The 24704-nt window shown below is 53.0% G+C and overlaps 1 protein-coding gene across 3 annotated transcripts in view; it reads left to right on the forward strand.

Annotated features, from left to right (window-relative positions):
- Window positions 1-24704, forward strand: part of LOC140398326 (ATP-dependent RNA helicase DDX42-like) — a 192406-nt gene that overhangs the window by 102772 nt on the left and 64930 nt on the right. For all 3 annotated transcript variants that reach the window (XM_072486893.1, XM_072486894.1, XM_072486895.1), the window contains 4 exons: window positions 15882-16010; window positions 17518-17617; window positions 18351-18398; window positions 22707-22804. In XM_072486893.1, the coding sequence (XP_072342994.1) occupies window positions 15882-16010; window positions 17518-17617; window positions 18351-18398; window positions 22707-22804 (375 nt within the window). The remainder of the gene's footprint in view (window positions 1-15881; window positions 16011-17517; window positions 17618-18350; window positions 18399-22706; window positions 22805-24704) is intronic.

Consider the following 24704-nt stretch of genomic DNA (forward strand, 5'->3'; position numbering starts at 1 on the left):
GGTCAGTCAGCACCTGTGGAGGGAGTAGGTCAGTCAGTGTCTGTGGGAGGAGCAGGTCAGTCAACGCTTGTGGAAGGAGCAGGTCAGTCAGCGCCTGTGGAGGGAGCAGGTCAGTCAGCGCCTGTGGAGGGTGTAGGTCAGTCAGCGCCTGTGGAGGGAGCAGGTCAGTCAGCGCTTTTGGAGGGTGTAGGTCAGTCAGCGCCTGTGGAGGGAGCAGGTCTGTCAGCGCCTGTGGAGGGTGTAGGTCAGTCAGCACCTGTGGAGGGAGCAGTTCAGTCAGCGCCTGTGGAGGAAGCAGGTCAGTCAGCGCCTGTGGAGGGTGTAGGTCAGTCAGCACCTGTGGAGGGAGCAGGTCAGTCAGCGCCTGTGGAGGGTGTAGGTCAGTCAGCGCCTGTGGAGGGTGTAGGTCAGTCAGCACCTGTGGAGGGAGCAGGTCAGTCAGCGCCTGTGGAGGGTGTAGGTCAGTCAGCGCCTGTGGAGGGAGCAGGTCTGTCAGCGCCTGTGGAGGGTGTAGTTCAGTCAGCACCTGTGGAGGGAACAGGTCTGTCAGCGCCTGTGGAGGGTGTAGGTCAGTCAGCACCTGTGGAGGGAGCAGTTCAGTCAGCGCCTGTGCAGGAAGCAGGTCAGTCAGCGCCTGTGGAGGGTGTAGGTCAGTCAGCGCCTGTGGAGGGTGTAGGTCAGTCAGCGCCTGTGGAGGGAGCAGGTCAGTCAGCGCCTGTGGAGGGAGCAGGTCAGTCAGCGCCTGTGGAGGGAGCAGGTCAGTCAGCGCCTGTGGAGGAAGCAGGTCAGTCAGCGCCTGTGGAGGGTGTAGGTCAGTCAGCGCCTGTGGAGGGAGCAGGTCTGTCAGCGCCTGTGGAGGGTGTAGGTCAGTTTGCACCTGTGGAGGGAGCAGGTCAGTCAGCGCCTGTGGAGGGTGTAGGTCAGTCAGCGCCTGTGGAGGGAGCAGGTCTGTCAGCGCCTGTGGAGGGTGTAGGTCAGTCAGCACCTGTGGAGGGAGCAGTTCAGGCAGCGCCTGTGCAGGAGGCAGGTCAGTCAGCGCCTGTGGAGGGTGTAGGTCAGTCAGCGCCTGTGGACGGTGTAGGTCAGTCAGCACCTGTGGAGGGAGCAGTTCAGTCAGCGCCTGTGGAGGAAGCAGGTCAGTCAGCGCCTGTGGAGGGTGTAGGTCAGTCAGCACCTGTGGAGGGAGCAGGTCAGTCAGCGCCTGTGGAGGGTGTAGGTCTGTCAGCGCCTGTGGAAGGTGTAGGTCAGTCAGCACCTGTGGAGGGAGCAGGTCAGTCAGCGCCTGTGGAGGGTGTAGGTCAGTCAGCGCCTGTGGAGGGAGCAGGTCTGTCAGCGCCTGTGGAGGGTGTAGGTCAGTCAGCACCTGTGGAGGGAGCAGGTCTGTCAGCGCCTGTGGAGGGTGTAGGTCAGTCAGCACCTGTGGAGGGAGCAGTTCAGTCAGCGCCTGTGCAGGAAGCAGGTCAGTCAGTGTCTGTGGGAGGAGCAGGTCAGTCAGTGTCTGTGGGAGGAGCAGGTCAGTCAGTGTCTGTGGGAGGAGCAGGTCAGTCAGCGCCTGTGGAGGGAGCAGGTCAGTCAGCGCCCGTGGAGGGTATAGGTCAGTCAGCGCCTGTGGAGGGAGCAGGTCAGTCAGCGCCTGTGGAGGGAGCAGGTCAGTCAGCGCCTGTGGAGGGAGCAGGTCAGTCAGCGCCTGTGGAGGGAGCAGGTCAGTCAGCGCCTGTGGAGGGTGTAGGTCAGTCAGCGCCTGTGGAGGGAGCAGGTCTGTCAGCGCCTGTGGAGGGTGTAGGTCAGTCAGTGTCAGTGGGAGGAGCAGGTCAGTCAGTGTCTGTGGGAGGAGCAGGTCAGTCAGCGCCTGTGGAGGGAGCAGGTCAGTCAGCGCCTGTGGAGGGTGTATGTCAGTCAGCGCCTGTGGAGGGAGCAGGTCAGTCAGCGTCTGTGGAGGGTTAGGTCAGTCAGCCCATGTGGATGGAGTCAGTCAGCGCCTGTGGATAGAGCAGGTCAGTCAGCGCCTGTGCATAGAGCAGGTCAGTCAGCGCCTGTGGAGGGTGCAGGTCAGTCAGCGCCTGTGGAGGGTGCAGGTCAGTCAGCGCCTGTGGAGGGTGCAGGTCAGTCAGCGCCTGTGGAGGGAGCAGGTCAGTCAGCGCCTGTGGAGGGAGCAGGTCAGTCAGCGCCTGTGGAGGGCGCAGGTCAGTCAGCGTCTGTGGCGGGTGTAGGTCAGTCAGCGCCTGTGGAGGGAGCAGGTCAGTCAGCGCCTGTGGAGGGTGTAGGTCAGTCAGTGTCTGTGGGAGGAGCAGGTCAGTCAGCGCCTGTGGAGGGTGTAGGTCAGTCAGTGCCTGTGGAGGGAGCAGGTCAGTCAGCGCCTGTGGAGGAAGCAGGTCAGTCAGCGCCTGTGGAGGGTGTAGGTCAGTCAGCGCCTGTGGAGGGAGCAGTTCAGTCAGCGCCTGTGCAGGAAGCAGGTCAGTCAGTGTCTGTGGGAGGAGCAGGTCAGTCAGTGTCTGTGGGAGGAGCAGGTCAGTCAGCGCCTGTGGAGGGAGCAGGTCAGTCAGCGCCTGTGGAGGGTATAGGTCAGTCAGCGCCTGTGGAGGGAGCAGGTCAGTCAGCGCCTGTGGAGGGTGTGGGTCAGTCAGCACCTGTGGAGGGAGCAGGTCAGTCAGCGCCTGTGGAGGGTGTAGGTCAGTCAGCGCCTGTGGAGGGTGTGGGTCAGTCAGCGCCTGTGGAGGGAGCAGGTCAGTCAGCGCCTGTGGAGGAAGCACGTCAGTCAGCGCCTGTGGAGGGAGTAGGTCAGTCAGTGTCTGTGGGAGGAGCAGGTTAGTCAGCGCCCGTGGAGGGAGCAGGTCAGTCAGCGCCTGTGGGGGGACCAGGTCAGTCAGCGCCTGTGGAGGGAGCAGGTCAGTCAGCGCCTGTGTAGGGAGCAGGTCAGTCAGCGCCTGTGGAGGGTGTAGGTCAGTCAGTGCCTGTGGAGGGAGCAGGTCAGTCAGCGCCTGTGGAGGAAGCAGGTCTGTCAGCGCCTGTGGAGGGTGGAGGTCAGTCAGCACCTGTGGAGGGAGCAGGTCAGTCAGCGCCTGTGGAGGGTGTAGGTCAGTCAGCGCCTGTGGAGGGAGCACGTCTGTCAGCGCCTGTGGAGGGTGTAGGTCAGTCAGCACCTGTGGAGGGAGCAGTTCAGTCAGCGCCTGTGGAGGGTGTAGGTCAGTCAGCACCTGTGGAGGGAGCAGTTCAGTCAGCGCCTGTGGAGGGTGTAGGTCAGTCAGCACCTGTGGAGGAAGCATGTCTGTCAGCGCCTGTGGAGGGTGTAGGTCAGTCAGCACCTGTGGAGGGAGCAGGTCAGTCAGCGCCTGTGGAGGGAGCAGGTCAGTCAGCGCCTGTGGAGGGAGCAGGTCAGTCAGCGCCTGTGGAGGGTGTAGGTCAGTCAGTGCCTGTGGAGGGAGCAGGTCAGTCAGCGCCTGTGGAGGAAGCAGGTCAGTCAGCGCCTGTGGAGGGTGTAGGTCAGTCGGTGTCTGTGGATGGAGCAGGTCAGTCAGCGCCTGTGGAGGGTGTAGGTCAGTCAGCGCCTGTGGAGGGTGTAGGTCTGTCAGCGCGTTTCGAGGGAGCAGGTCAGACAGCGCCTGTGGAGGGAGCAGGTCAGTGAGCACCTGTGGAGGGAGCAGTTCAATCAGCGCCTGTGGAGGGTGTAGGTCAGTCAGTGCCTGTGGAGGGAGCAGGTCAGTCAGTGTCTGTGGGAGGATCAGGTCAGTCAGCGCCTGTGGAGGGAGCAGGTCAGTCAGCGCCTGTGGAGGAAGCAGGTCAGTCAGCGCCTGTGGAGGAAGCAGGTCAGTCAGCGCCTGTGGAGGGTGTACATCAGTCAGCCCCTGTGGATAGAGCAGGTCAGTCAGCGCCTGTGGATAGAGCATGTCAGTCAGCGCCTGTGGATAGAGCAGTCCAGTCAGCGCCTGTGGATAGAGCAGGTCAGTCAGCGCCTGTGGAGTGTGTAGGTCAGTCAGCGCCAGTGGAGGGAGCAGGTCAGTCAGCGCCTGTGGAGGGTGTATGTCAGTCAGCGCCTGTGGAGGGAGCAGGTCAGTCAGCGTCTGTGGAGGGTTAGGTCAGTCAGCCCATGTGGATGGAGTCAGTCAGCGCCTGTGGATAGAGCAGGTCAGTCAGCGCCTGTGCATAGAGCAGGTCAGTCAGCGCCTGTGGAGGGTGCAGGTCAGTCAGCGCCTGTGGAGGGTGCAGGTCAGTCAGCGCCTGTGGAGGGTGCAGGTCAGTCAGCGCCTGTGGAGGGAGCAGGTCAGTCAGCGCCTGTGGAGGGAGCAGGTCAGTCAGCGCCTGTGGAGGGCGCAGGTCAGTCAGCGTCTGTGGCGGGTGTAGGTCAGTCAGCGCCTGTGGAGGGAGCAGGTCAGTCAGCGCCTGTGGAGGGTGTAGGTCAGTCAGTGTCTGTGGGAGGAGCAGGTCAGTCAGCGCCTGTGGAGGGTGTAGGTCAGTCAGTGCCTGTGGAGGGAGCAGGTCAGTCAGCGCCTGTGGAGGAAGCAGGTCAGTCAGCGCCTGTGGAGGGTGTAGGTCAGTCAGTGTCTGTGGGAGGAGCAGGTCAGTCAGTGACTGTGGGAGAAGCAGATCAGTCAGCGCCTGTGGAGGGAGCAGGTCAGTCAGCGCCTGTGGAGGGAGCAGGTCAGTCAGCGCCTGTGGAGGGTGTAGGTCAGTCAGCGCCTGTGGAGGGAGCAGGTCAGTCAGCGCCTGTGGAGGAAGCAGGTCAGTCAGCGCCTGTGGAGGGTGTAGGTCAGTCGGTGTCTGTGGATGGAGCAGGTCAGTCAGCGCCTGTGGAGGGTGTAGGTCAGTCAGCGCCTGTGGAGGGTGTAGGTCTGTCAGCGCGTTTGGAGGGAGCAGGTCAGACAGCGCCTGTGGAGGGAGCAGGTCAGTGAGCACCTGTGGAGGGAGCAGTTCAATCAGCGCCTGTGGAGGGTGTAGGTCAGTCAGTGCCTGTGGAGGGAGCAGGTCAGTCAGTGTCTGTGGGAGGAGCAGGTCAGTCAGCTCCTGTGGATGGTGTAGGTCAGTCAGCGATTGTGGAGGGAGCAGGTCAGTCAGCGCCTGTCTAGGGAGCAGGTCTGTCAGCGCCTGTGGAGGGTGTGGGTCAGTCAGCACCTGTGGAGGGAGCAGGTCAGTCAGCGCCTGTGGAGGAAGCACGTCAGTCAGCGCCTGTGGACGGTGTAGGTCAGTCAGTGTCTGTGGGAGGAGCAGGTTAGTCAGCGCCCGTGGAGGGAGCAGGTCAGTCAGCGCCTGTGGGGGGACCAGGTCAGTCAGCGCCTGTGGAGGGAGCAGGTCAGTCAGCGCCTGTGTAGGGAGCAGGTCAGTCAGCGCCTGTGGAGGGTGTAGGTCAGTCAGCGCCTGTGGAGGGAGCAGGTCAGTCAGCGCCTGTGGAGGAAGCAGGTCTGTCAGCGCCTGTGGAGGGTGGAGGTCAGTCAGCACCTGTGGAGGGAGCAGGTCAGTCAGCGCCTGTGGAGGGTGTAGGTCAGTCAGCGCCTGTGGAGGGAGCAGGTCTGTCAGCGCCTGTGGAGGGTGTAGGTCAGTCAGCGCCAGTGGAGGGTGTAGGTCAGTCAGCGCCTGTGGAGGGAGCAGGTCAGTCAGCGCCTGTTGAGGGTGTAGGTCAGTCAGCGCCTGTGGAGGGAGCAGGTCAGTCAGCGCCTGTGGAGGGAGCAGGTCAGTCAGCGCCTGTGGAGGGAGCAGGTCAGTCAGCGCCTGTGGAGGGTGTTTGTCAGTCAGCGCCTGTGGGGGGAGCAGGTCAGTCAGCGCCTGTGGAGTGTGTAGGTCAGTCAGCGCCAGTGGAGGGTGTGGGTCAGTCAGCGCCTGTGGAGGGTGTTGGTCAGTCAGCGCCTGTGGAGGGAGCAGGTCAGTCAGCGCCTGTGGAGGGAGCAGGTCAGTCAGCGCCTGTGGAGTGTGTAGGTCAGTCAGCGCCTGTGGAGGGAGCAGGTCAGTCAGCGCCAGTGGAGGGTGTAGGTCAGTCAGTGCCTGTGGAGGGAGCAGGTCAGTCAGCGCCTGTGGATGGAGCAGGTCTGTCAGCGCCTGTGGAGGGTGGAGGTCAGTCAGCACCTGTGGAGGGAGCAGGTCAGTCAGTGTCTGTGGGAGGAGCAGGTCAGTCAACGCCTGTGGAAGGAGCAGGTCAGTCAGCGCCTGTGGAGGGAGCAGGTCAGTCAGCGCCTGTGGAGGGAGCAGGTCAGTCAGCGCTTTTGGAGGGTGTAGGTCAGTCAGCGCCTGTGGAGGGAGCAGGTCTGTCAGCGCCTGTGGAGGGTGTAGGTCAGTCAGCACCTGTGGAGGGAGCAGTTCAGTCAGCGCCTGTGGAGGAAGCAGGTCAGTCAGCGCCTGTGGAGGGTGTAGGTCAGTCAGCACCTGTGGAGGGAGCAGGTCAGTCAGCGCCTGTGGAGGGTGTAGGTCAGTCAGCACCTGTGGAGGGAGCAGGTCAGTCAGCGCCTGTGGAGGGTGTAGGTCAGTCAGCGCCTGTGGAGGGAGCAGGTCTGTCAGCGCCTGTGGAGGGTGTAGTTCAGTCAGCACCTGTGGAGGGAGCAGGTCTGTCAGCGCCTGTGGAGGGTGTAGGTCAGTCAGCACCTGTGGAGGGAGCAGTTCAGTCAGCGCCTGTGCAGGAAGCAGGTCAGTCAGCGCCTGTGGAGGGTGTAGGTCAGTCAGCGCCTGTGGAGGGTGTAGGTCAGTCAGCGCCTGTGGAGGGAGCAGGTCAGTCAGCGCCTGTGGAGGGAGCAGGTCAGTCAGCGCCTGTGGAGGGAGCAGGTCAGTCAGCGCCTGTGGAGGAAGCAGGTCAGTCAGCGCCTGTGGAGGGTGTAGGTCAGTCAGCGCCTGTGGAGGGAGCAGGTCTGTCAGCGCCTGTGGAGGGTGTAGGTCAGTTTGCACCTGTGGAGGGAGCAGGTCAGTCAGCGCCTGTGGAGGGTGTAGGTCAGTCAGCGCCTGTGGAGGGAGCAGGTCTGTCAGCGCCTGTGGAGGGTGTAGGTCAGTCAGCACCTGTGGAGGGAGCAGTTCAGGCAGCGCCTGTGCAGGAGGCAGGTCAGTCAGCGCCTGTGGAGGGTGTAGGTCAGTCAGCGCCTGTGGAGGGTGTAGGTCAGTCAGCACCTGTGGAGGGAGCAGTTCAGTCAGCGCCTGTGGAGGAAGCAGGTCAGTCAGCGCCTGTGGAGGGTGTAGGTCAGTCAGCACCTGTGGAGGGAGCAGGTCAGTCAGCGCCTGTGGAGGGTGTAGGTCTGTCAGCGCCTGTGGAAGGTGTAGGTCAGTCAGCACCTGTGGAGGGAGCAGGTCAGTCAGCGCCTGTGGAGGGTGTAGGTCAGTCAGCGCCTGTGGAGGGAGCAGGTCTGTCAGCGCCTGTGGAGGGTGTAGGTCAGTCAGCACCTGTGGAGGGAGCAGGTCTGTCAGCGCCTGTGGAGGGTGTAGGTCAGTCAGCACCTGTGGAGGGAGCAGTTCAGTCAGCGCCTGTGCAGGAAGCAGGTCAGTCAGTGTCTGTGGGAGGAGCAGGTCAGTCAGTGTCTGTGGGAGGAGCAGGTCAGTCAGTGTCTGTGGGAGGAGCAGGTCAGTCAGCGCCTGTGGAGGGAGCAGGTCAGTCAGCGCCTGTGGAGGGTATAGGTCAGTCAGCGCCTGTGGAGGGAGCAGGTCAGTCAGCGCCTGTGGAGGGAGCAGGTCAGTCGGCGCCTGTGGAGGGAGCAGGTCAGTCAGCGCCTGTGGAGGGAGCAGGTCAGTCAGCGCCTGTGGAGGGTGTAGGTCAGTCAGCGCCTGTGGAGGGAGCAGGTCTGTCAGCGCCTGTGGAGGGTGTAGGTCAGTCAGTGTCAGTGGGAGGAGCAGGTCAGTCAGTGTCTGTGGGAGGAGCAGGTCAGTCAGCGCCTGTGGAGGGAGCAGGTCAGTCAGCGCCTGTGGAGGGTGTATGTCAGTCAGCGCCTGTGGAGGGAGCAGGTCAGTCAGCGTCTGTGGAGGGTTAGGTCAGTCAGCCCATGTGGATGGAGTCAGTCAGCGCCTGTGGATAGAGCAGGTCAGTCAGCGCCTGTGCATAGAGCAGGTCAGTCAGCGCCTGTGGAGGGTGCAGGTCAGTCAGCGCCTGTGGAGGGTGCAGGTCAGTCAGCGCCTGTGGAGGGTGCAGGTCAGTCAGCGCCTGTGGAGGGAGCAGGTCAGTCAGCGCCTGTGGAGGGAGCAGGTCAGTCAGCGCCTGTGGAGGGCGCAGGTCAGTCAGCGTCTGTGGCGGGTGTAGGTCAGTCAGCGCCTGTGGAGGGAGCAGGTCAGTCAGCGCCTGTGGAGGGTGTAGGTCAGTCAGTGTCTGTGGGAGGAGCAGGTCAGTCAGCGCCTGTGGAGGGTGTAGGTCAGTCAGTGCCTGTGGAGGGAGCAGGTCAGTCAGCGCCTGTGGAGGAAGCAGGTCAGTCAGCGCCTGTGGAGGGTGTAGGTCAGTCAGCGCCTGTGGAGGGAGCAGGTCTGTCAGCGCCTGTGGAGGGTGTAGGTCAGTCAGCACCTGTGGAGGGAGCAGGTCTGTCAGCGCCTGTGGAGGGTGTAGGTCAGTCAGCACCTGTGGAGGGAGCAGTTCAGTCAGCGCCTGTGCAGGAAGCAGGTCAGTCAGTGTCTGTGGGAGGAGCAGGTCAGTCAGTGTCTGTGGGAGGAGCAGGTCAGTCAGCGCCTGTGGAGGGAGCAGGTCAGTCAGCGCCTGTGGAGGGTATAGGTCAGTCAGCGCCTGTGGAGGGAGCAGGTCAGTCAGTGCCTGTGGAGGGTGTGGGTCAGTCAGCACCTGTGGAGGGAGCAGGTCAGTCAGCGCCTGTGGAGGGTGTAGGTCAGTCAGCGCCTGTGGAGGGTGTGGGTCAGTCAGCGCCTGTGGAGGGAGCAGGTCAGTCAGCGCCTGTGGAGGAAGCACGTCAGTCAGCGCCTGTGGAGGGTGGAGGTCAGTCAGCACCTGTGGAGGGAGCAGGTCAGTCAGCGCCTGTGGAGGGTGTAGGTCAGTCAGCGCCTGTGGAGGGAGCAGGTCTGTCAGCGCCTGTGGAGGGTGTAGGTCAGTCAGCACCTGTGGAGGGAGCAGTTCAGTCAGCGCCTGTGGAGGGTGTAGGTCAGTCAGCACCTGTGGAGGGAGCAGTTCAGTCAGCGCCTGTGGAGGGTGTAGGTCAGTCAGCACCTGTGGAGGAAGCATGTCTGTCAGCGCCTGTGGAGGGTGTAGGTCAGTCAGCACCTGTGGAGGGAGCAGGTCAGTCAGCGCCTGTGGAGGGAGCAGGTCAGTCAGCGCCTGTGGAGGAAGCATGTCTGTCAGCGCCTGTGGAGGGAGCAGGTCAGTCAGTGTCTGTGGAGGGAGCAGGTCAGTCAGCGCCTGTGGAGGGAGCAGATCAGTCAGCGCCTGTGGAGGGAGCAGGTCAGTCAGCGCCTGTGGAGTGTGTAGGTCAGTCAGTGTCTGTGGGAGGATCAGGTCAGTCAGCGCCTGTGGAGGGAGCAGGTCAGTCAGCGCCTGTGGAGGAAGCAGGTCAGTCAGCGCCTGTGGAGGAAGCAGGTCAGTCAGCGCCTGTGGAGGGAGCAGGTCAGTCAGCGCCTGTGGAGGGAGCAGGTCAGTCAGCGCCTGTGGAGGGAGCAGGTCAGTCAGCGCCTGTGGAGGGTGTTTGTCAGTCAGCGCCTGTGGAGGGAGCAGGTCAGTCAGCGCCTGTGGAGGGCGCAGGTCAGTCAGCGTCTGTGGCGGGTGTAGGTCAGTCAGCGCCTGTGGAGGGAGCAGGTCAGTCAGCGCCTGTGGAGGGTGTAGGTCAGTCAGTGTCTGTGGGAGGAGCAGGTCAGTCAGCGCCTGTGGAGGGTGTAGGTCAGTCAGTGCCTGTGGAGGGAGCAGGTCAGTCAGCGCCTGTGGAGGAAGCAGGTCAGTCAGCGCCTGTGGAGGGTGTATGTCAGTCAGCGCCTGTGGAGGGAGCAGGTCTGTCAGCGCCTGTGGAGGGTGTAGGTCAGTCAGCACCTGTGGAGGGAGCAGGTCTGTCAGCGCCTGTGGAGGGTGTAGGTCAGTCAGCACCTGTGGAGGGAGCAGTTCAGTCAGCGCCTGTGCAGGAAGCAGGTCAGTCAGTGCCTGTGGGAGGAGCAGGTCAGTCAGTGTCTGTGGGAGGAGCAGGTCAGTCAGCGCCTGTGGAGGGAGCAGGTCAGTCAGCGCCTGTGGAGGGTATAGGTCAGTCAGCGCCTGTGGAGGGAGCAGGTCAGTCAGTGCCTGTGGAGGGTGTGGGTCAGTCAGCACCTGTGGAGGGAGCAGGTCAGTCAGCGCCTGTGGAGGGTGTAGGTCAGTCAGCGCCTGTGGAGGGTGTGGGTCAGTCAGCGCCTGTGGAGGGAGCAGGTCAGTCAGCGCCTGTGGAGGAAGCACGTCAGTCAGCGCCTGTGGAGGGTGGAGGTCAGTCAGCACCTGTGGAGGGAGCAGGTCAGTCAGCGCCTGTGGAGGGTGTAGGTCAGTCAGCGCCTGTGGAGGGAGCAGGTCTGTCAGCGCCTGTGGAGGGTGTAGGTCAGTCAGCACCTGTGGAGGGAGCAGTTCAGTCAGCGCCTGTGGAGGGTGTAGGTCAGTCAGCACCTGTGGAGGGAGCAGTTCAGTCAGCGCCTGTGGAGGGTGTAGGTCAGTCAGCACCTGTGGAGGAAGCATGTCTGTCAGCGCCTGTGGAGGGTGTAGGTCAGTCAGCACCTGTGGAGGGAGCAGGTCAGTCAGCGCCTGTGGAGGGAGCAGGTCAGTCAGCGCCTGTGGAGGAAGCATGTCTGTCAGCGCCTGTGGAGGGAGCAGGTCAGTCAGTGTCTGTGGAGGGAGCAGGTCAGTCAGCGCCTGTGGAGGGAGCAGATCAGTCAGCGCCTGTGGAGGGAGCAGGTCAGTCAGCGCCTGTGGAGTGTGTAGGTCAGTCAGTGTCTGTGGGAGGATCAGGTCAGTCAGCGCCTGTGGAGGGAGCAGGTCAGTCAGCGCCTGTGGAGGAAGCAGGTCAGTCAGCGCCTGTGGAGGAAGCAGGTCAGTCAGCGCCTGTGGAGGGTGTACATCAGTCAGCCCCTGTGGATAGAGCAGGTCAGTCAGCGCCTGTGGATAGAGCATGTCAGTCAGCGCCTGTGGATAGAGCAGTCCAGTCAGCGCCTGTGGATAGAGCAGGTCAGTCAGCGCCTGTGGAGTGTGTAGGTCAGTCAGCGCCAGTGGAGGGTGTAGGTCAGTCAGCGCCTGTGGAGGGAGCAGGTCAGTCAGCGCCTGTGGAGGGTGTAGGTCAGTCAGCGCCTGTGGAGGGAGCATGTCAGTCAGCGCCTGTGGAGGGAGCAGGTCAGTCAGCGCCTGTGGAGGGAGCAGGTCAGTCAGCGCCTGTGGAGGGTGTTTGTCAGTCAGCGCCTGTGGGGGGAGCAGGTCAGTCAGCGCCTGTGGAGTGTGTAGGTCAGTCAGCGCCAGTGGAGGGTTTGGGTCAGTCAGCGCCTGTGGAGGGTGTTGGTCAGTCAGCGCCTGTGGAGGGTGTAGGTCAGTCAGCGCCTGTGGAGGGAGCAGGTCAGTCAGCGCCTGTGGAGGGAGCAGGTCAGTCAGCGCCTGTGGAGGGAGCAGGTCAGTCAGCGCCTGTGGAGTGTGTAGGTCAGTCAGCGCCTGTGGAGGGAGCAGGTCAGTCAGCGCCAGTGGAGGGTGTAGGTCAGTCAGTGCCTGTGGAGGGAGCAGGTCAGTCAGCGCCTGTGGATGGAGCAGGTCTGTCAGCGCCTGTGGAGGGTGGAGGTCAGTCAGCACCTGCGGAGGGAGCAGGTCAGTCAGTGTCTGTGGGAGGAGCAGGTCAATCAACGCCTGTGGAAGGAGCAGGTCAGTCAGCGCCTGTGGAGGGAGCAGGCCAGTCAGCGCCTGTGGAGGGTGTAGTTTAGTCTGCGCCTGTGGAGGGAGCAGATCAGTAAGCGCCTGTGGAAGGAGCAGGTCAGTCAGCGCCTGTGGAGGGTGTTGGTCAGTCAGCGCCTGTGGAGGGAGCAGGTCAGTCGGCGCCTGTGGAGGGAGCAGGTCAGTCACCGCCTGTGGAGGGTGTAGGTCAGTTATTCAACCGCTCCTCGTAGTTAATGCCCTCCATACCAGGCAACATCCTGGTAAATCTTCTGCACCCTCTCTAAAGCCTCCACATCCTTCTGGTAGTGTGGCGAACAGAATTGAACACTAAGGTTGCAACATGAGTTGCCAATTTTTATACTCAATGCCCTGGCCAATGAAGGCAAGCATGCCGTATGCCTTCTTGACTACCTTCTCCACCTGTGTTGCCCCTTTCAGTGATCTGTGGACCTGTACACCTAGATCTCTCTGACTGTCAGTACTCCTGAGGGTTCTACCATTCACTGTATATTCCCTACCTGCATTATCCTTCCAAATGCATTACCTCACATTTGTCCGGATTAAACTCCACCTGCCATCTCTCCGCCCAAGTCTCCAAACGATCTAAATCCTGCTGTATCCTCTGACAATCCTCATCACTATCCACAATTCCACCAACCTTTGTGTCATCCGCAAACTTACTCATCAGACCAGTTACAGTTTCCTCCAAATCATTTTTATATACTACGAACAGCAAAGATCCCAGCATTGATCCCTGCGTAACACCACTAGTCACAGCCGTCAAATCAGAAAAGCATCCTTCCATTGCTACTCTCTGCCTTCTATGACATAGCCAGTTCTGTATCCACCTTGACAGTTCACCTCTGATCCCGTGTGACTTCACCTTTTGTACCAGTCTGCCATGAGGGACCTTGTCAAAGGCCTTACTGAAGTCCATATGAACAACATCCACTGTCCTACCTGCATCAATCATCTTTGTGACCTCCTCGAAAAACTATTATCAAGTTAGTGAGACACAACCTCCCCTTCACAAAACCGTGCTGCCTCTCGCTCATACGTCCATTTGCTTCCAAATGGGAGCAGATCCTGTCTCAAAGAATTCTCTCCAGTAATTTCCCTACTACTGACGTAAGGCTCACCGGCCTGTAGTTCCCTGGATTATCCTTGCTATCCTTCTTAAACAAAGTGTCATGAGAATGTCGCTTTAAGAAATGTTTGGCTGCTCATGTTACTGCAGTGATGTCAGAGTGTGGGTGGAACTGAGCTCTGGTTCTGCTTTTTAATTTCAGTTTGAGAAAAGCTTGGGTGTGCCTGTCTTTTTGGTTTAGTTTTCAGAGCTGGATAGCTGCAGTCACAGCCAGACGGTGTATGAATTTCTCTGTAATCTAAAGACTGTAAATCGAGCCTGGTGATTTAAAACTAAGAACAGTAATGACTTTAACCTAATGTGCTCCTGTTTAAAGGTTTGTTAAGTCTTTTGGGTGTAAAAGGACAGCATACAGGTTACTTAGTGTTGTATTCTTTGAGGGTTATCTTTCAATTAATGGTTGCTAAGATATTCACTGTTTGTTTTAAAAAGGTTAACTTAAATTCATAGAATAAACATTGTTTTACTTTTAAAAATACTTTCCATTTCTGCTGTACCATACCTGTAGAGTGAGCCGTGTGCTCCCCATACCACAATCGATTAAAAGTTGTGGGTCAGGTGAACTCCATGATACACTTTGGGATTCTCTCAACCCTGTCCCATAACAAAAGGAACAACATTGGCTATTCTCCAGTCCTCCGGGACATCACCTGAAGACAGTGAGGATCCAAAGATTTCTGTCAAGGCCTCAGCAATTTCCTCTCCAGCCTCCTTCAGTATTCTGGGGTAGATCCCATCAGGCCCTGGGGACTTATCTACCTTAATATTTTTCCAGACGCCCAACACCTCGTCTTTTTGGATCTCAATGTGACCCAGGCTATCTACACACCCTTCTCCAGACTCAACATCTACCAATTCCTTCTCTTTGCTGAATACTGATACAAAGTATTCATTTAGTACCTCACCCATTTCTTCTGACTCCACACATAGATTCTGTTATGAGCGAGGCTTTTCAGAACCCCAAAATGTATCATGGAGTTCAACCAACCTCTCCCTTTAATGGATTTGTTGCTTTTCCGAGCACACGGCTTTTTCCATAGGTGTGGGATTACAATTATGGACACGTGGGTTTTTAAACACAAAACACTGTTTAATCCACGAAATCAACTTAACATCTTAAATAAACATTGGACCTCTTAACACCCCTTACTTCAAAGATAACTCAGAAAATATTGCAACAGCAAATAATTCCTTAAAATGTTTCTTCAAACTTCCAAGAGACTTAACACCTTTAAACAGAATCACATCAGGTTAAAGGCTTTACAATTATGAGTTTAAATCACCCAAATGATCCAGAGATAGTCTTTCATGGCAGAGATCCAGCTCTCTGGAAACACACAGACACTCCCAAGCTCTTTTCAAACTGGCTTTCTCCCTTCGAGCAACTCACAGCAAACCAGAACTTCTCGAGCTGCTGTCTCAAACTGGCTTTCCCCTTTTAATCAGCTCACAGCAAAACAGCCAGGCACTTTGAAGCTGCTCTCAGCAAAACCAGCTAGGCACTTTTCAAACTGCAAAACCAAGCTGCAAAATGGCTGAACTGAGCTGAGCTCCACCCACTCTATGACATCACTGTTTTCTTAAAGGTACATTGCTTAAACATCTAGTTAAAGCCACTCTCGCATGATAATTCCCTCGCTTGTCCTTCAGTGGGCCCACCCTTTCCCTGGCTACCCTCTTGCTTTTTATGTACTTGTAAAAAGCCTTGGGTTTTCCTTAACCCTATTTGCCAATGACTTTTCGTGACCCCTTTTAGCCCTCCTGACTCCTTGCTTAAGTTCCTTCCTACTTTCCTTATATTCCACACAGGCTTCATCTGTTCTCACCCTTCTAGCCCTGACAAATGCCTCCTTTTTCTTTTTGACGAGGCCTGCAATATCTCTCATTATCCAAGGTTCCCGAAATTTGCCATATTTATCCTTCTGCACTAAACATGCCGGTCCTGAATTCCTTTCAACTAACATTTGAAAGCCTCCCACATGTGAGATGTTGATTTACCCTCAACCATCCACCCCCAATCTAGGTTCTTCAGTTCCTGCCTAATATTGTTATAATTAGCCGTCCCCCAATTTAGCACATTCACCCTAGGACCACTCTTATCCTTGTCCACCAGCACTTTAAAACTTACTGAATTGTGGTCACTGTTCCCGAAATGCTCCCCTACTGAAACTTCTACTCCCTGGCCGGGCTCATTCCCCAATACCAGGTCCAGTACAGCCCCTTCCCTAGTTGGACTATCTACATATTGTTTTAAGAAGCCCTCCTGGATGCTCCTTACAAACTCTGCCCCATCTAAGCCCCTTGCACTAAGTGAGTCTCAGTCAATATTGGGGAAGTCTCCCACCACAATAACCATGTTACCTTTACTCATTTCCAAAATCTGTCTACCTATCTGCTCCTCTATCTCCCGCTGGCTGTTGGGAGGCCTGTAGTAAACCCCCAACATTGTGACTGCACCCTTCTTATTCCTGATCTCTACCTATATAGCCTCACTGCCCTCTGAGGTGTCTTCCCGCAGTACAGCTGTGATATTCTCCCTAACCAAAGGGCCAAATGGCCTCCTGTTTCCATTTTCTATGGTTGATATGCACTCTTCAATGCGTTCACATCGTTCTTATAGTGTGCTGCCCAGAACTATACACAATATTCCAGCTGAGGTCCAACTAGTGCCTTCTACAAGCTCCTTGCCCCTCAGGTATGGACGCCAAAGCTGGTTATTTATGTGGCTTAATCCAGAAGCACATTCCTTGTCGATTGTACTGAATCTGAAGAGGTCCTAATGTTGAAACCTTCCACTTTGATTTGTTATGCTTTTCTTATATTTATCAACAGGAGTTTGACTGTTCTGTTTGATAATGCAAATATGACAGTTACTGTCACAACCATACCCCATTATAGTGACTCATCACTTAGTTGCATTTTGTGTGATACAATTCCTGCTTGTCTCCCTGTATGTTCACACTAAATTAGTTCACTTCCTGTAATATACAGATTCATTCTGAGTGTCGGAAGTTTGGAAAAGCCTACAACCTGAGGTCAGTGGCCGTGTATGGTGGAGGCAGCATGTGGGAACAGGCAAAGGCTCTACAAGAAGGGGCAGAGATCGTCGTGTGCACACCGGTCAGTACAAAAAATGGAGAGGCTAGAGCCACGTAGTAAGAGAATGCTTTCCAGAATAGCAGATCAAAGGAAGAAGTGTCAAACTTTCTGCGACTATCAAGATTTGTGGAGTAGTATAATGCTGCAATTTGTAAAATGAAATGTCTGTTATAGCTTTTGACAGTGAGATGTTAACAATGGAAGTCAGCTGATCAGACCATATAGTTACTTTTAAAAATCTTGAAAGGAAGTCTTAAAACCTAGAATTTCAAAATACTTCCAAATTCACAAAGACAAAAAAAAAGACTTGCATTATAAGCACTTCTCACAAGCTCAGGAGTTCCAGCTAAATACTTTTGAACTATAATCATTGGAATGTAGGAAATTCCGGCGTCAGTTTGAATCTGGCAAGCTCCTAAAAACACCAATGTGTTAATGACCGGGCATTTTTTATGTTATTGAGTAAGGGATACATATTGGCCAGGACACCAGTGATGATTCCTCTGCTGTTCTTCAAAATAGTGTCTTGCTTTAACGTCTCATCCAAAAGTTGTCAGCTCCAACAGAGCAGCACTCTACATTCAACAGCGCTGGACTGTTGCACTTGATTACTGTGTTCAAACCCTCAACTGGGACTTGAACTGACAACCGACAGACTCAAAAGCAAGAGTGCTACCAGCAGAGTCATAGTCGACACTTTAATTGAGACCTGAATATTCGCTATCGAGGCTGAGATTTGCCGTGCGGAGGGGGTACACCTCGACCCAAGGCAGATGGACGGTGTCAGGGTAATTTTCCACCTCAAGGGGAGTGGGGGGGGGGGGGCACGAGGAGGAGTGAATGGAAAGGTCTTCATTCTGCAGGGACAGGTGCGCACTGGAGTTGGGCCTGCTGCCCATCCAGATCAGTGGAAGTCACTGGGACTGGTTAGAAGGCCAGCCTCGGTTATCTGGGGATTTGCCTCAGATGTGAGGGCTCTCACACATTGCGAGATAAGGTCCCCGCTCCAGTGAAAATGGGGTCTGTTTGGACTCAGCACTGAGTTTAAATGGCCCTTCTGAGTTCATTGTTTCCCTCATGTGAGTCACTTCCTGTCCCCGTTCCCCTACCAGCAAAAATAGGATCTGTCGGAAATGGGGGCAAGGCTTTTGGATTCGGGTTCCATGTGTCATTTTTATTTAACTGTGGAGTCTCCATAACTGCAAAATATAGGCTGAAGTAACCACCCTGAATCTCTGCTGAATTGAGAATTCCTTTCAGCAATTTCCTTCCATTTTGTGGTATTTGTCAAGTGGACCTTACTGGGTTATTCCAAACATAGAGGGCATTTTTAAAATCTCCTATTTGACTTTAAGTAGTATACCGTTAATTATGAAATAGCTTTTGAAATCCCAACCATATTAATATTCCAGGAGTAGAAGCTGCCACAAATCATTCAACTTTCTTTGACCAGTGAGCACAAATACTTGGTGTCCAAGTAAGCCACTAAACAAATTGTTAGATTTTACGTGTTGCTATTTCTCCCCAGGGTCGATTGATAGACCACGTGAAAAAGAAAGCCACCAATCTCCAGCGAGTGACCTACTTGGTATTTGATGAAGCTGACCGAATGTTTGACATGGGCTTTGGTAAAAGATCAGCAGTTGTTCTTGTTTTGTTAGATTTGGATAATTTAGCATGGTGGCCTCTCGGATATTTACATCTTAATGCAATATTCTTTAAATGTTATGCCTCTGCACTTGTTACATATAAATGGATAGATTTTACAAAGAGCCAGCACAGCAGCGATGGGTTGAGTAGGCTCCTTTTGTGCTGTACGAACTATATTCTTAAATCATCTCAAATTATTCCTTCTGTGCCTCCCATCAATGGCATGCATGCACACTATAATAATAATTTTTGTTGTCACAAGTAGGCTTACATTAACATTGCAATTAAGTTACTGTGAAAAGCCCCCAGTCGCCACATTAAGGCGCCTATTCGGGTACACAGAAGGAGAATTAGAGTGTCCAAATTACCTAACAGCATGTCTTTCGAGACTTGTGGGAGGAAACCAGAGCATCCGGAGGAAACCCACCTAGTCACGGGGAGAACGTGCAGACTCCGCACTGACCGTGACCCAAGCCGGGAATCGAACCTGGGGCGCTGCCGCTGTGAAGCAACAACGCTAACCACTGTGCTACCGCGCCGCTTCACCTATGCAAGTTCACTCTGGCTGAATCTTAATTGCAACAGTAAAATTCAGATTTGCATTTTTAAGCTCTTTAAGAGGACATAATGCTGAGCTGCCTGTTAATTTACTGAATGAGGATGCATTAGTGAGTGTATGTCATGATATAGTGATTTCTTTATCTTTTACAGAATATCAGGTCCGATCATTAGCTAATCATGTCCGGCCAGACAGACAGAGTAAGTTATGTTTTATTGTATTCCTTATTGCGTAACCAGCGAGTTCAATTAAAGTTTACAGTTTATAGCAGTCATTGTACTGGAGAAAGATGGGAAATTGTGCACTCATTGGCATGAAATAGTTTCAGCTCCTTTATGGGAGGGAATAGAATTCATAACTATCTGCAGAAACAGTGGGCGGGATTCTCCACTCCCGCGCCGAAGTGCCCACGCCGTCGTGAACACCGTTGAGGTTCACGACGGCGCGAAACGGCCCCTATCCCAACCGATTCCGGGCCCGATAATGGGCTAGCAGCGGGGCCGCGTCATTTACACGCGCCAGGCCTTGTCGCCAGGTAAAGGCGGCGCCGCATACATAACGCGGCCGGCGCCGTGTAACTGGTGTCACCCACGCGTGCGTGGTTGCCGTCCTCTCCGAGTCCACCCCGCAAGAAGATGTCAGACAGATCTTGCGGGGCTGCGGAAGAAAGGAGGTCCTCCTTCAGAGAGGACGGCCCGACGATCGATGGTCACCGATCGCCGGCCAGACCCCATTTGAGGTCCCCCCGTCCCCGTCCCCCCCGCAGGCTGCCCCCTCCCAGCGTTCCTGCGCTGTTCCTGCCGGCAGCGATCAGGTGTGGACGCCGCCGGGGGGAACCCGCCGTTTTGACCTGGCCGCTCGGCCCATCCGGGCCTGAGAATAGCAGGGGTGCCGGAGAATTGCCATTTTGGGTGTCTCGGGCGATTCTCCGGCCTGCGCCGCGGGGAACTCGGCGGGGCCATTCTCGCCGCTTGGGAGAATCGCGGGGAGGGCGTCGGACCGGCGTCACGGGAAAATTCGGCGACCCAGGCGATTCTCCCAACAGGTGCGGGAGTGGAGAATCCTGCCCAGTACTTTGTGAGCAGGTGATCAGCTATTTAACATTCTCCCTACGGAGCTGGTGTTATCCCTATTGATTATTATTTTTTTCCTTTATTTTATCAGTTCATGGGACTTGGGCGTCGCTGGCTGTGCCAGCATTTATTGCCCATCCCTAATTGCTCTTGAGGGGGGCAGTTAAGAGTCAATCACATTGCTGTGGATCTGGAGTCACATATAGGCCAGATAGGGTAAGGATGGCCAATTTCCTTCCTGAAGCACATTAGTGAACCAGATGGGTTTGTATGGCAATCGAGAAGGGTTTCATGGTCATCACGAGAAAATTCCAGATTTTTTTTTTGAATTCAAATTTCACCATCTGCAGTGGCGAGATTTGACCCTGAAACCCTGGAGCAGTACTCTGGGTCTCTGGTGAGGAACCAGTCCAGTGACAACGCAACTACGCCACCGCCTCCATTTCCAATGGAAATACAAGTAACAGTTGGGATATATTTTGAGTAATTTGAACAGTGCCATTGTCTATGTCTAACTTGCTTGTGTGGAACTGGTTTTTGGACCGATGATTCCCAGGGCACTCCACTGCAGGTGTTTTCTGCATTTTGTCTGGGTCTCTTGTGAGCATATTGATAGAGATTGGTTGCTAGGATTGGTTAATGGTTCTATTCTTGTTAAATCATGCGATGAACAAGTTGACAGATGCTGAATAAGATGAATCTGTCTTTTGTCGTCTAGCGCGTCCTGTGAACAAGTGCACGTTACTTCTCAGGAAAACCTCGGAATTTTTAAATATTTGATCTTCAAACGAGGCCAGCATTTATTGCCCACCCCTAATTGCCCTGATGTGGTGGTTATGGTGGGGTATTTTGATAAACTGCACTCCTTCTGGTGGTGCTACATTATTGATTTTAGTGAGTGTTATGGGCCAGGGTTTAGAGAACCCCATAATGTATCATGGAGTTCACCTGACCCACAACTTTTAATAGATTGTGGTATGGGGAGCACACAGCCCACTCTACAGGTGTGGTACAGCAGAAATGGAAAGTATTTTTAAAAGCAAAACAAAGTTTATTCTATGAATTCAAGTTAACCTTTTTAAAACATACAATGAACATCTTAGCAATCATCAATTCAAATATAACCCACAAAGATTACAACACTAAGCAATCCTTAAGCTGTCCTTTTAACTTCCATAAGACTTTAAAAAAATTTTTTTAACAGAAGCACATCAGGTTAAAATCTCTACTGAGAGCAGTTATTAGTTTTAAATCACCAAAGGATCGATTTACAGTCTTTAGATTACAGAGAGACTAATACACCTTCTGAATGTGACTGCAGCTATCCAGCTCTGAAAACGAAACTAAAACACACCCTGCAGCAAACAGCCTAAAACGAAAGTAAAATGCTGACAGACAGCCCAGCTCCACCCACACTCTGACATCACTGATAAACACCCATTTCTTAAAGGTACATTTCTTAAACATCCATTTCTTAAAGGTACTCTCACATGACATGAGGAATTCCAGAATACTAAGCCATCATTAGAATCTCATGGATCGTTGACAAAGAAACAGTGATGCATATCCAAGTCAGGATGGTGTGTGACTTATGATAGTGTCCTCGCACGTCTCAGCGGGCAGTAGTTGCAGGAAAGGGCACTGCTGTCAAAATAACCATGATGAGTTATTGTAGTACAAGTCCGAATGCTGCATGAACTGCTCGTGATGGAGGGCGTGAGTACGAGTCCAGTTATAATTCCGATAATGTAAAATATCGCATTGTACTGGGCCACCCTCAAAATGTAGTGACTGTCATGTGGCTATTATCAGTAGGTGGTGAGCTATGTATCCAGAAAACTCCAGAAAAGAAATGAAAAGTATTATTTGCAGCAATGTTATATAATTATAGCAATCCTGTCACCTGTACAAACACTTCAACTTCACCCTTGGGTGGGATTTTCCGCACGTCCCACTGAGTGTTTCGCAGCAGCGGAGGAGACCCAGCATTGGCTGACAGTGGGATCTTCTGGCTCGGCCTTTGTCAACGGGTTTTCTGTTAAATTTCTAAATTTCACCCCTCCCTGGAGCCGGGAAACCCGCAACGGGTGTTCGCCATCGGCGGGTCTGGAATATCCTGCCGGCGGGAATGGCTGGAAATTCCAGCCCTTGTGTTTATGTCCTTATTCAAGTCTTGGGTATATTCCACTTGTGTGGTTTCTATTTTTCATATGTTGTTTGCAAATGTTCTGTGACAGTGATTTCTTTTCCAATCTTATTTTGTGCAGTGTTGACTCAACTGTAACACAAACTCATTATTGTCACTTTTTGAATAAATTCAGGAGCTCTTGTCCTCAACTCTTTTTTTTTTGGAGTTGAGCTACTGATAACTGTGTTACCAGGCTCAGTTGGTGCAGCCATTTCTTGGGGAACTGCGAGGTCTGCAGTTGTTTGTGGATTACAAAAAACAAAGGGTAAAATTAAGGTTACCTGACCCAACAGTGTCTTCAATCCCACATCCAAGTGGTTAACTCTTTGCTGCCATCTGAAGTGACCCAGCAAACCTCTGTTTTCTTTCTTCCATACAGTAATTCAAGAAGAATGCCCAATAGCACCTTCATGTACATCTGTGGGGTGGACAATAAATGCTGACCTTGTCAGCAATGTCTACATCTTGAGAATGAATCAAAAAAAGTTGTGCTGCACAGTTACAAGATTGAGACCTGCTTTGTTGGAGATGCAGTACCAGGCAGCCTCACTACCCATATAGCTATGTAAACAGCAGGGCAGACCTGTAGTAGTGCTGGGTGATACTTGAGATCAAAAGGGTGTGTTTTCAAGTTATACGGCTTTATGTGCTAAACTTTTACAATTTTTCTATTGCTATACCAATGGTACTATCAATAAATGTTTTTTATTCTTCCCTGGAATATGAGCTCCTTTGGCAAAGCCTACATCCCTAACTGCTTTTGAGAATTATGAATTAGTGAAAGGCTGATCGATAAGTTCACTAGATCTTACTTTTGTAAAGATAAGTACACATGAGGGATGTCATTTGGCTCACTCTTCCATCGAAACCTACATTGCCCCATCATGTTGTTTCACTGCCCCAAAGTATTTGTCTTCAGTACCCCATCCTTACACCATTTCAGGTACTGGCCACTCTGCATAGCTAGAATTTGCCTTCCACCAGTTTATAGTTGGAGTTTGAAATCATTAGAATTGTAGTCCTTAGAATTACACTCATTCGGCTTCGCATTGCATTTACCTCTGATGTCACTTCCTTTCAAAGCAGGAGAGCCTATATCCTGACCGCTCCTCGTAACTCAACACACTTACACTCAAGATTAAAACAAGTGCAGGAGAAATTTCAGTAATCTGCAGTAGATTTCAGGTCCAGGGTATGTGATTTGATTGGCATATTGTCACCATTTTCTCATATGGATTGTCTTACAGCTCTGCTCTTCAGTGCTACTTTCCGGAAGAAGATCGAGAGGCTGGCTCGAGACATTCTCATTGACCCTATTCGAGTTGTACAGGGAGACATAGGAGAGGTAATGGGGCACCTTATTGTTAACCGACTTGATTTCCTATTAATATTAAATGCAGTAAATAAAGTACAAGCTATTCCCAGCGTTAATCACAGAATGGGAGGCAACTAATGTATGGCTTTCTAAACTAGAATCTTTGGCTAGCTAAGTGCCTCTACTGTGCAGCCAAGGGATAGAGGATAAGCACTTCTCCATCGGGAGCAAAGTGCAGATCATAGAGCATTTTACCCGTGGCTGCTAATAGGCTCCACCCTGCCCCTTACGACCTGCTTATTATTTGCAAGCTGGTAGAAAATGTATAGGTTCTTTTTTATATTAACTGCCAATCTATTCGCATATTCTCTCTTTGATCGTCTTATTTTCCACTTCACTTCCCTTCAACTCATTGCAGCCTGGTTCTCGCATGGAAAAATTCAACCGACATGCATCATACATCCTTTTTTTTTAAATGTCCTCTGTCTCCCTCATCATCCAAGGAGCCCTGGCTCTGGTTCCCTATTTTCTGCCTTGTTGGAGTGTACCCAGCCTATGCCCAAAACATGTTCTTCTTAAAGCTCACTCATTTTTCTGTTATAGCTTTTCCTGTTGGTCTTCAGCTGCATTTTATTCTGGCTAGATCTTCCCTCACCTATTGAGTTTAGCTCTTTTCGAATGCAAAAGTTCCACTTTAAATTGTTCCTTCCTACTCTGCATTAGTAATCTAAACCTTATAATAAGATGATCACTCCTTTCCCAATTCCACAGACACTTGGCCTACGTCATTGCCCCAGTACTAGATCCAGCAATGCCTCCTTCCTATTTCGACTGAAACAGACTGGTCAAGAAAGATTCACGTGAGGAGAGATGAAAAGTTAACAAGAAAGGACAAGACGATAGTGCAGGGTTGTGATATGGGCAATTATAATCAGAGTGTGACGGGAAACATGCAAACATAAGACTGCACCAGCAAATAAGGTTGGAGTGGGGAAAAATGGTAAAAATACAGAATACATGGGCATTTGTAATAAGATGGATGAATTGATAACAGAAATTGGTGAGTATGATATGAGAACCATGACAGAGTTGTTGTTGCAAGGTGACCAAAGGCTGAATATTGTAGGATATTTCAACATTTTGGAAGGACAGGAAGAAAGGGGGAGCAGGTGAAGGAGATTTGTTAATAAAGGGCAGCATCAGAAATAATTGTGGCTCAGAAGATCAAGATATAGAATCAGTTGGGGTAGGGTTAAGAAATAACAAAAAAAATAAGTCACTGGTGGGAGTAAATTATAGGCCCCCTAACAGTAACTGCACTGTAGGACAGTGTGTAGATCAATAAATAAGGAAGCCTTGCATAAAAGGCAATAATCATGGGCAATTTTAATTTCCTTTAGATTGGACAAATCAATATGGCAAAGCTAGCCTTGAAGATGAGTTCATAAGAGTGTTTTCATAGAATAGAATCATAGAATCCGTACAGTGCAGAAGGAGGCTACTCGGCCCATTGGGTCTGCCCCGATGCTCTGTCTTATTTCCTTTTGAATGCCTCAGTGGAACCTGCCTCCATCACATGCTCAGGAAGCGCATTTCCGATCTTAGTTGCTCACTGCATGAAAAAGTTTTTTTTCTCACTTTGCAGTTTCTTCTCCTGTAAATGATTTCAAAACTGTACTTTCTCGCTCTCGATCCTTTCCCAAGTAGGAACAGTTTCTATCTATCTACTCTATCCAGACCCCTCATAATTTTGCTTATCTCTAATCTCCTCCGCCTTTTCTTCTCCAAGGAAAACAGTCTTCTCCGATCTAACCTCATACCTGAAGTTTCTCACCCCTGGAACCATTCTCATGAATCTTTTCTGCATTCTCTCCAATGTCTTCATATTCTTCCTAAAGTGCGGTGCCCCGACCTGTACGCAACTGAAGCT

This window comes from Scyliorhinus torazame, chromosome 21, assembly GCF_047496885.1.
Source record: "Scyliorhinus torazame isolate Kashiwa2021f chromosome 21, sScyTor2.1, whole genome shotgun sequence".
In the NCBI taxonomy this organism is placed as follows: Eukaryota; Metazoa; Chordata; class Chondrichthyes; order Carcharhiniformes; family Scyliorhinidae; genus Scyliorhinus; species Scyliorhinus torazame.